At 27.7% G+C, this 12110-nt stretch overlaps 1 protein-coding gene across 1 annotated transcript; it reads left to right on the forward strand.

Annotated features, from left to right (window-relative positions):
- Window positions 1-1040: 1040 nt before the first annotated feature.
- On the forward strand, window positions 1041-11704 carry LOC114255941 (beta-fructofuranosidase, insoluble isoenzyme 1). Its single transcript, XM_082919572.1, has 6 exons — window positions 1041-1327; window positions 7286-8142; window positions 8655-8813; window positions 9519-9763; window positions 10218-10308; window positions 11010-11704. The coding sequence occupies exons 1-6, from the start codon at window positions 1135-1137 to the stop codon at window positions 11187-11189; spliced, it is 1725 nt and encodes a 574-aa protein (XP_082775698.1). The 5' UTR covers window positions 1041-1134; the 3' UTR covers window positions 11190-11704.
- The last annotated feature ends 406 nt before the right edge of the window (window positions 11705-12110 follow it).

Genomic DNA, 12110 nt, shown 5'->3' on the forward strand with positions numbered 1-12110 from the left:
ATAAAATAAACACTCTTAATTAAATTAAAATATCAATTATATAAAAGTAATTTAACAATGACTAACCAAGAAAGAATCATATAACATCTAAATCCAAAAAAAAAAAAAAAATTAAAGTATCCAAACAATCGATAAATCTGAGTGTGTGAAGTAATTAATCATCTATAATATGATATCAAAATATAAAAAAACTTACTATTTAACAATTGAAAAAGTAACTCAAACAGTAAATCTAAACTTTAGAAGTACTTTGAGAGTATTGTTGTGTATATTTTTCTTCCTATGAATTGTAATTATATAATACATGAGAAAATAAGAAGAAAAAAAAAGGACGCAATTTAGCATTAAAAAAAAAATCCACTAACTTTGAGAGAATTAATTCACTATGAAAAATATATGAAAAAGAAATATTTATCAAATAGAGTCCATATAAAATAGGTAAAGTTAGTATAATTTAAATTAAATTTGAGTTTGTGTAAAACTCTATATGTAATTAACAAAATACATACGGATGTGGTTTTCTTAGAAAAAAGTAAACTCTTATAATGTGCCACTAAAGAATGACTTATTTTTGTTAATTAAAATTGACAAAAAAAATATATTTTAGTCATTAAACTCAATATAAGTATATATAAAATCTATAAAATATTATTTTTTGTCAGTTTTACTTAACGAAAATAGTTATATAATTTATATTAAAAACATATCAAAAAATTAAGATTTAAATGGATAAAATTAATAAATTTACAAATATCAAATTTTGAGATTTTTGTAAATAAAAGATTATACATATCATCAGTTTCAATGCATAGCATAAAATGGAGTGTAATCTTACATCAATTTTTATTTGATTTTTTTCTTTTTTTGGGATTCAAAAATACCAATGCCAATCCCAAGAAATTAAAAAGAGGGAAAGGCCATTGTAGAAACCACCAAAATAACCGCCCCGGTTGATGTAAATACTATCCGGTTTTATTCCTATCCATCCATTCATGTTCTCCCGCTATATAAACCCCAACAACTCCATTCTCTCTCTCTCTCTCTCTCTCTCTCTCTCTCTAGATAATAGTAATATTTGTCCGCCTATTTACAAACTAGTTCTGAATTGCTTTTTGTTTGGGTTTCTTTGTCTCAATGGAGGCCTCTTCTTGGTTTCTTAGGGTTTTGGTGGTTGTGATATTGTGTGGTACTGTCTTTCTAAACAATGGTGGGGTTGTTGAAGCCTCACACGAAGTGTATATGGAGTACCAGTCTGTTTCTGCTGTTGAACTCAATCACCTCCACAGAACTGGCTTCCACTTTCAACCCAAAAGGCACTGGATCAATGGTAAGTCCCCCTATTTCCAAAATAATCATGTTGCTATTTATTTATTATATGTGCAAGTAAAAAAAAGAAAATATTTGGGACCCCTTTTGGGAGACCCCTACCATCCCATATGTGGGCAAATGATGTGTTTGTATTATTATTTTTTTTTTCTTTTTCTTTTTTACTTGCACCAATCACAAGTAAGTGAGGGTTGTGGCGTGATGTTTTGTAAAGGTCTGAATCATTATTGTTAAAAAATTATGCGTGTTATGAGTCAGTTGTGAATCTGTATGTCTGTTTTTGAAACTCTCTCTGTATGTCTGCTATTGTGTTTCTATAGAGATAGTTATACGAAGGTAGTTTATGAGAGGTAAATTTGGGAATATGAAAAAACCATAACATAAATATCAAGCCAAACTTTTATTTTATAGAATAAATTATCAACATGTGTATTGTGTGCATAATTTAAGAATGGTTTAATTAACAAAGTTTGCAATAACTGTATGATTTTTATAGAATTGTTCACTAGAATAATTTGTTACTGGTAATTTTGATATTGTGAAGTATTCTTATATGTTTTTGTTTTGAAGGCATGAGTGAAAAATCAGCCAACTCATTTTGTATGCATTTTTTTATTTATATATCTTTGTTGGGAATTTGAGATTTGGAAAAAGAAAATATTTTTAAGATGGTTAGGGTCAATCTACACCTAATATAAAAATTTATTGTCAATAACTTCGTACTAATTTAGTAGTCTATACATTTAAATAGAAGCATTATTTTTTAGGAAGCCTCGAACATGAAATCTTGACTGGAGTATACGCTATCATTGACGATACATGCATTGTAAAATTATTATGTAACCTAAATTCCAAGTTATTTAATTTAGTTTTCTTTCCCAATATGAAATATCTTTCAGTTACCCACCAAAATATATATATATATATATATATCTTTCTGCTTTGGTCTCTCGTTAACCAATTCAAGCATAGTAGTCTAATCTACAAACAAATCACAGACAGGATTTTACTAAATTTATTAATATGGTCTACTTTTTTTTTAAAAAAAAATTGTCCATTAATGTATTCACATTAAGTCATAAATTTCTCCATAAATGTGTAAATATTTTTTAAAAGCATCGCTGATGTGGAATTTCTCTTATATTATTTGTTTACATATCAGTTCCAACTTCCAACCATGGAGTCAGGTCGAGCTATAAATATATATATATATATATATACACGTAGTGATTTGTGAGTATTGTTATTTAACCTCTTTTTTCTTTTATTTTATTTTTTTGAATAAATATGGTTATATTGTTTGGTAAGTGAGCCAGTTTAATGATAAATAAAATTAAATTAAAAAAAAATTTATTGATACAAATCAAAAGTAGAAGCAGTACAAATGAATAACATAACATGAATAAAAACGAAGATGCCAAAGTCAAAAGTACCCTTACCTAAAACATGTTCCAATTAGGTTAAGGTCGCCACTAAGAAACATATGTTTGGGGAAATTGTAAATACATGGAACAATCTGACACACAGAGAGAGTTACACCAAAGATAAAAATGAATTTACACCATGCACAAAGGAGAGTTGCATCATCATGAAAATGCAATTTTTTTTCAGTCCTTCACTAAAACGCAATTTTCCCAAGGTTTTTTTTTTTTTTTTTTTTAAGTTCATAAATGCTTACAAATGAATAACGTGGTTGATATATTTTAAATATAAGATTCACATATTTAAATAAAGAGGAAAAAAAAAATTCAAGATTTAAGTCTTGTAAGAAAATAAATCTTAAAGTTTTAATTTTATCAATTTAACCATGAAATTTTAATTTATTTTCAATCTAAATAATCTGCCTATATCCATTAAGTAAAATCGCTGAAAAGATAGATATTTTAGTTATTAAATTTAATGAAGAGAGAATTTTAGATATATATATATATATATATATTTAAATTGAGTTTAATGATTAAAAATATTATTTTTTTCATTAATTTTATTTAACTAAAATGAAGGAGAATTTAAACTGAAAGTAATCAAAAGATTAAAATTAAAATTAATAAAATTAAAATTTATTTTGTTGCAAAATTAAATTTTGAAATCTTTTTTTTTTTTTTTGCATAGATCGCACGGTAAATTCATTTTCGATTCCCCATCCAACTCCAAAAAATGAGTCGTCTTGTCACGGCTTAAAGCCTTGCACGTCCGTTTTGGAATCAATATTTGGGATTCTTTTTGTCTTTATTTCTTGGAAGTGCCGGTGAAATTTTTTTTTTTTTATTTTGGAAAAATATCAATTTATTGTATTTTTTGTATAAAGAAAAGAAGAGAGAGAGAGAGAGAGAGAGAGAGAGAGAGAGAGAGAGAGAGAGAGAGAGAGAGAGAGAGAGAGAGAGAGAGATGAGATTAATAGTAAATTTAAAAATAATAATAATAATAATTAATTTTTAAATTTTTTATTATAAAGTTTCAAATATATTTTGTAAAACTATCACTAATTTGTAATTTTTCCTTCATTTTTCTTTGATCACTTCTGTCTCCTCAAAGTTTAAAATCACGAAATGATTGTAGAATGGGTGGTGGTATTTTTCATGAACAACTCTTTCAGTGGTTCAATTCAACCATCACTTATATTTCTTGACGGACCTCTTCCAAAACAACAGTGTTAGTCACTTGGGCCTTCGGTGCCTCGCTGAGTACAATCAATACCTTTGGAGTCACATCTATCGACATAACTTGATCTGTATAGAGGGAGTGTCTTGCATAAATTTTAGAATTAGTCAAGTTTACCTAAATATCGATTATAAATAAAATAAAATAAAATAAAATAAATAACAATAATAATCACAGTTCACTTATACTTTATATGTTTGATATTTTTCTTTTAATATCTTGTAATTTCAAAAGAGGTATAAATTAGAGTAAACTATAAACACACTTTTAAAGATTTGTTTAAAATACGAATTGTCTCCTGTAATTTTAGAAATTACATCTCACCCTTTGAAATTTGTTATTTCATAATAGATGACCCATTTTACTAAAAAATTATCAAGTCATTCAACAATTTTTAATGACACCAAATATTTATTTCAATTAATAATTCAACTAATTTTATTATTATATAGGAAAGTAGTTAGGGATTTTATTTTTTCAATTAATTCTTTTAAATAAATTTTTATTTTTTCAATTAATTCTTTTAAATAAATTTTTTTGACAAGGGAGTATTTGCAATTTTCCAAACTACAAGTGACAATGTAATTTAAGCAAGTGTCAAGAAATATGTTTATAATTTCCCTAAAATGTAAGTTGGAATATAATTTTTTATATTAAAATTACGATTTAAATTATCGAAATCAAAATTACCCCAGAAGCGAATGAAGTTAGAGGGGTTGTGAATCGTGATACACTACAACATATAAGGGTTTTAGAGAGTTAAATGTATTGGTCTCTAAAAGTAAAATATTTGTTGCAAAAGACATTTACAGACCAATTTACATCGTCACAAGGATAGTCGCTAAAAAGTCATCTCCACAAGTAAAAAACAAGGGTTTTTGCGACAAAATTTTAAAAATGTCACTAATAAATAGACCTTTATGGACCAAATAATTTGGTCTTAAAATGGTTTATTTTTTGAGACAAAAAATTTGGTCCCAAAAGGATAATAATTTATACCTAATGTCTAATTTTCGTTGTTAAAAATATAATAACAACACTTTTCGCAACAAAAATATTTAGTGCCAAAAAATGATTTCGTCTTTAAATTTTAAACTGTAAAACCTTAATTTTTTGTAGTCATAGTTCAATGACATTGAGTATAGCAATTTCTTGTATCTAAATTTTATTCATATATATATATATATATATTAATGTATGTACACCGTGCTTTCAGTGAACAAGAAAAGAAAATTAAAAAAAATAAAGAGATAGGGAGAAAAATAAAAAAGGAGAAAAAATAAATAAACAAAGAAATAAATAAAAAGGAAAGAGGGAGAAAGGTGGGCAGGGGAGAGAGACAATACATGAGTGAACAAAAAAAAAGAAAAAAATGCGGGTATGACACAGGGAGAATGCATGCGTGAACACAAATGGAAGGAAATAACTGAGAATTAATCTTGACCTTATAATGAATTTGAAAATTAATCTCATCCATTGATACAAAATGTATTTTTTTAGATATTTTGACACATTTTAAAAAACAATCCTACTTTATCATACAAATATTTATTATATTTTAAAAAATTTGTATGAGACTATGCTAGTCACTTATACATTTTCTCTACTACTATTCTATTCAAAGAGTGTAGGTATATCTTAAAGGCTGCCTCTCTGTGGGCACATATATGAATAATGAAACTGGTATGATATGAGCACGTCGATACGGTAAAATTTAAAAATAATAGAGTATGGGTACGCCTTGGTACGCTTGTAAAAAAATATTTATTTTTAATTTAAAATAATATAAAAATTAATTAAATAGTTAAATTTGTTAAGATTCAACCTACAATTAACATTTAATGTCAAAAGTAAAAGTATAAATCAAAATTAAATGTCAATATATTAAATAATTTATAAACCATAGTTTAATTTTAAAATCATTCTAAGAATAAAACAAAACAATATAAAAAAAAATTTAGTGAAAGGCGTTTTATCTCTGTAGTAGAAGAAAATACTGTTTCAACTGAGGTACGGTACGACTTGGGTATATACTAGGTATGTCTGGGTACGGCAAAAATTAAGAATAAAAATTTTCGGTACGTGTTTCGTATATCTAGTACCTATGCAGAAGTATCATACGAGATATTATATGCCAGTATGTACCCGGTACGAGTACGACATATTTTTTGAAGTACCCATGTTTCACATCTCTCTAATATGGAGAAAAATTAGAAAAAAAGACATTCATCATGTTTGGTTTCGTTTTTAAAATATCTTACAGTTTTTTTTTTTTTGTTTTTTTACAAAAATCTAAAAGTTGGTAGGGTGAAAAAATAAAAAATGAAAAAAGCACTCATCTTTTTCATATGATTTTTTCTTTTCTTTGGCTAAAATAATATTTGAAAATATGTTTTTGGTGTTTTTTTTATTTATAAAACAAAATAAAACTAGTTATATTTAAAAAATGAAATGTTGATAATAAAACCAAATAGGATAATTGATATTACCCATTACACAAAGTTTGTAGTTGGTGACGCAAAAACCAGTGTGATTAAAGGGTTGTTAATAAATGTGTTTTTGGATCCTAGGTTTTTGGATTTTAAAAATATATATATTTCTACTATTGTTCACTTGATGGAGGCCACTTATGTTATTCTTGTTTTCCTATTGCTTCCCATGATTATTATAATGAATTTACCATATTTGGATGATTTTGCATTGAAATTTATTGTTTCCTTATAGCTATTATTATTACCATTGACTTTCTTTTTTTTTTGTGCGTGTCCTTTTTTTTCCGTTTCATGTCCACCTTTGGGCTACAAACGACCGACAGATCCAAATGGTGAGTTTTTCTACATAATTTGATTTTTCAGTACGAAAAAAAAAAAACAAAACAAAAAAAAAAACAAAACAAAATTGGACCTTTCTAACAAAATAAATTTAAATTTTAAAATTTATCAATTTAAATCCTGATTTTTTGTTTTATTTTCAATCTAAATTATCTACCTATTTCGTTAATTAAAATCAACAAAAAAAATATTTTAGTCATTAAACTAATTAAAAATGATATTTTAAGCATTTATATTGAGTTTAATAGCTAAAATATATATTTTTTATTTTATTTTATTTAAACAAAAATAAATGAATGGTTTAAATTAAAAACAAATTAAAAAATTAGCGTGCAAATTTACCAAATTAACAACTCAGTGTTCATTTGTCATAAATATCAAACTCAAATTTTTTTTTTTTGTAATTGTTTTAGAAAGTTATTATAATTTACTTCAACATATATCTCTTGTAAATTAAATGTGAACAGGACCAATGTACTACAATGGAATATACCATTTCTTTTACCAGTACAATCCCAAAGGCGCAGTTTGGGGCAACATTGTGTGGGCCCATTCGGTATCGACGGACCTCATCAATTGGAAGCCACTTCCTCCAGCAATCTACCCTTCAAAGCCGTTCGATCAATACGGTACTTGGTCTGGGTCGGCCACAATTCTCCCAGGCAACAAGCCCATCATACTCTACACTGGGATAATTGATAAAAACAACACACAAGTCCAAAACTATGCAATACCCGCCAACTATTCGGATCCATACCTCCAAAAATGGATAAAACCCAACAACAACCCGTTAGTGTTCCCGGTCGGTGTGAATAAAACTGCTTTCCGTGACCCGACAACTGCATGGTTCGGCAAAGATGGGCATTGGAGGATTTTGGTGGGAGGAAGGAGAAAACATAGAGGGATGGCCCATTTGTATCGGAGTAGGGATTTCATGAAGTGGACTAAGGCCCAACACCCATTGCATTCTTCGGCCATGACGGGTATGTGGGAATGCCCAGACTTTTACCCGGTATCTTTGGATTCTGAAAATGGGTTGGAGGTTTCTGTGATTGAGGGAAATATTAAGCATGTTTTAAAGGTGAGTTTGGATGAAACAAGATATGAGTATTATACAATTGGAAAATATTTCTCGAAGATTGATAAATATGTACCAGATAATACATCCGTTGATAGTTGGGCCGGGTTGAGATATGATTATGGAAATTTTTATGCATCAAAGACATTTTTCGATTGTGGAAAGAATCGGAGAATCTTGTGGGGGTGGGCTAATGAGTCAGATAATTCTATTGAAGATGTTAAAAAAGGTTGGGCTGGAATTCAGGTAATATTTATATTTATATATATATATATATATTTAATAAAGAGTAAATTATAAATATACTTCATGAGATTTGTTTAAATTACAGATTGCGCTCTGTAGTTTGAAAAATTACAAATACCCCGTTATTAAAATTTTTTATTTAACAGAATTAACTAAAAAAGTGAAATTCATAATTGCTCTCTTATATAATAATAAAATTATCTAAATTATTAATTGAAACATATTTTTAACGTCATTAAAAACTGTTAATTTACTTGATGATTTATTAATAAAAGGGACGATTTGTTATGAAATTAAAAACCTCAAGGGTGGAATGTAATTTTCAAAACCACAGGAAGCGATTCATATTTTAATCAAATCTCAGGAAGTATATTTGTAATTTACCCTTTAATAAATCATGAGTACATAATGAATCATAATACACTCACATACTTGTACATTACTATTTGAGGATCTCCTTTTCATTGATTAAGAACTTAAGCTTAATTTTTTTTTTAATGGCATTATTTTAGACAATTCCGAGAAAGGTCTGGCTTGATAAAAGTGAAAAACAGTTAGTACAATGGCCGGTTGAAGAATTAGAAACTCTAAGGAGGAGAAAGGTTCACCTAAGTAATCAAAAGCTCAATTTGGGAGACCATGTTGAAATCAAAGAAATTACAGCTGCACAGGTTTGATTCTTGTAGTAGATTCTCTATTCTAATCATCTTGTTTTGTGGCACCAAAAATGACCACCTTCTTTAAACACTTTCATGAATAGAATTCACAAACATGGTTGATCATCCCTTCACATGCATTAACATATTAGGAAGCATGGGTGAGATAGAACGGGTGCAAGTACAGATATGAATATGAATATATTGATATGGTAAAATTTACAAATGTTAAGATATAGATATGGCATGTTCATTTAAAAATATATTTATTATAATTTGTAGTAGTACGTGACATAAAATAATTAAAAAACTAAAATCTTTTGTAATGGTCCAAAAAAAGAAAAAGAAACCTAAGGTTTTTTTTTTTTTAACATTTTTAATAATTGCAAAAATATTCTATATTTATTAAAATATATTTTTAAAAATATCCTATATTTGTTTAGGTATATCTATATCCAAAAATATATATATATTTATGCTCCTGTAAGTATCCACAAAAATATTCGAAATACACTCAGCTCATATCTAGCTGCACTAGTTTCATACCCAAAGTATTTCTTATGTACTTGGAGTATATTCAGACTAATCCACGTAGTCATAAAAGTAAATAATTGGTATTCGTACAACAATATTTGCGGAGCACAAATGCCCTAATGATGTAAAAGTTATGCAATAGCATTAATGAAAGTTCGTTATACACTAGCTCTGATAATTATGCAGGCTGATGTTGAAGTGACATTCTCATTCCCAAGTTTGGACAAAGCTGAGGCATTTGACCCTAGTTGGGTTAACATGGATGCCCAAGAACTTTGTAAACACAAGGGTTCAACTGTTCAAGGTGGGGTTGGACCATTTGGGCTTCTGACATTGGCTTCACAACACCTTGAAGAATACACTCCTGTTTTCTTTAGGGTTTTTAAGGCCAAAGACAATCATGTAGTTCTCATGTGCTCTGATGCTACAAGGTTTGTTTCTTTTAAGTATTTGTTTTGTGTTATCAGTTTTTGTACACAACACATGATAATAATTGTTTTTAATGATAAATTACAAATACACTCATATAATTTGTTTAAAATACAAATTGTCTCTTATAATTTGAAAACTTCAAAAAATATCTCATTATTACAATTTTTTATTTAGCAAAATTAACTTAAAAAACTTAAAATTCCGAACTGTTCTCTTATATAATAATAAAATTACTTGAATTATTAATTAAAACAAAATTTTGACATTATTAAAAATTGTTAATTGACTTGATGATTTATTAATAAAATGGCTATTTGTTATGAAATTAGAAACTTCAAGAGGCTGGATGTAATTTATAAACTACATGACACAATTCGTATTTTAAATAAATCTCAAAGAATATATTTATAATTTATCCTTATTTTAATTGTTTTAACATTTGACTTTTGACAGTTCCTCTTTGAAGAAAAAGTTGTACAAGCCATCATTTGCAGGTTTTGTGAATGTGGATTTAGCAGAAAACAAACTTTCCCTTCGAAGTTTGGTAAGGCTTTTTGTGTTTTTGTTTCTAAATTCTCTTTTTTGATATCTCATTCTGTCTAAATTAAGATTTTAAATTGAACAAGTTCAGTCAGCCTAAACATCTATCCAAGCTTTATGAAAGGTGTATAGGGATCTACTCAAGTCTGAGTTTAAATGAATGCCTGAGCTTGAGTTTTGCCTAAACTTTTGCTCAAACCTTTAACCTGAGTTTAACTCAAAAGAAATTAGTCTAGGCTCAGGTTGCCTAAATTCAAACACACACACATACACATAAAAAAAAAAAAAAAAAAAAAAGAAAAGTTTTTTTAAACTAATGTCGAAAAAATATCTCCAAAAATACAAAAACAAACTATAATAAACATTAGTTTGAGTTATGTGTATCCAACAAAATATATTACACTATGATATGGTGAGAAAATAATCCCTAATTTATAATATTTCACATTTATTATATATAATATATTAATTAATAATAGAATTCAGTTTACTCGGGTTCTAAAAACCCTTGCCCAAATTAAATTTGGGTCAACAAGTCAACCCAGGTCGCCCTAAAAATTTCAAATTGTACTGCTCAAGTCTTAAAATTTTTTGAATTGAACTTGAGTTGCTCAAGTTAGGTCTGGTTGAGTTACACCCCTACTTTAAAGGCTACAGCTGATTGTGAACCTTCCTTTTTTTTTTTTTTTTTTGTTTTTTTGGCAGATTGATAATTCTGTTGTGGAAAGTTTTGGTGCCGGAGGAAAAACATGCATAACATCTAGGGTTTATCCAACCCTAGCAGTATTCAAGGATGCTCATTTGTATGTATTCAACAATGGTACTGAAACGGTCACAGTTGAGAATCTGGATGCCTGGAGCATGAACTATCCTTTAATGAATTAAGTGGAGATGTAAAATAAATAAATATGACAAGGGTTAGTTAGACCAAGATCCTCTCAATTATTACTAAGTATCATTTTATCTACTTATCTATGAACTTGTACATATTGACCCCTCCAATTATAAAAATTTTACAAATATACCCTTTTTTGAGGTGATCCAGAGGAGATGAAATTGATATATTTTTAAAGTTGAGGGGATCAAAATTTACGGGTTCATATATAAGGGGAGAAATTGATATTTCGCTAATAATTGAAGGGATCTTGGTGTAAGTTACACGTAAGATAAAGTTCTTACTAATATCTTCATATTGTAATATTTGTATGGTTTTATATGGACCTAAAAAATAGTTATTAAGTACCTTGTCAAAATTTATGAGTTCCAGTCTATGTTCCACAGTTGAAAAAAAGGATGTAGAAAATGGTGAAAGTTGTGAGTAAATAAGTACTGGATTTTATTTGGGTATTTCTTTTTCAAACCAATAATTACTTGCAAAGAATCATCATAAATATTTTTCATGCAAATTGTTATTTTTGTTTTGTTTTGTTTTATTTTTTTCATGCAAAATGTTTTGTTTTACTTTTTTATTTTTTTATTTTTTTTGAGTAGTGTGTATGTTATTAATAATGTGATAATTAATTTTGCCAATGCCTATTTTAAGAAAAGTTATTCAATAGTTGTGAGGAAATGATTTGTATGATACTTTACTATTAATTAATTTATCTAGTGGATTTGATCACTTTTACATCTCGACAAATGTCAATAGACAAGTGTAGAGTATTAAGAACACCTAATCAGAGACAAGTCAAGTCTATTTGAGGCTTAATGCAATAAATCTAAATGGGGCAAGTACAGCAAATTTTACACTGTTACTTCTATTTTTAAGGGAGATTTGGCTAAAAGCTCTCATCATAAGATTAAATG

Source organism: Camellia sinensis, chromosome 3 (genome assembly GCF_055761805.1).
Source record: "Camellia sinensis isolate YWXY chromosome 3, ASM5576180v1, whole genome shotgun sequence".
NCBI classification, from domain to species: Eukaryota; Viridiplantae; Streptophyta; class Magnoliopsida; order Ericales; family Theaceae; genus Camellia; species Camellia sinensis.

What these genes read in the sequence shown, in the direction of transcription:
- LOC114255941 (XM_082919572.1), top strand. Translation starts at nt 1,135, where the DNA reads ATGGAGGCCTCTTCTTGGTTTCTTAGGGTTTTGGTGGTTGTGATATTG. An exon ending in AAGGTTGGGCTGGAATTCAG is followed by an intron (nt 8,143 to 8,654) that starts GTAATATTTATA and finishes GCATTATTTTAG; the next exon opens with ACAATTCCGAGAAAGGTCTG. An exon ending in ATGTGCTCTGATGCTACAAG is followed by an intron (nt 9,764 to 10,217) that starts GTTTGTTTCTTT and finishes GACTTTTGACAG; the next exon opens with TTCCTCTTTGAAGAAAAAGT.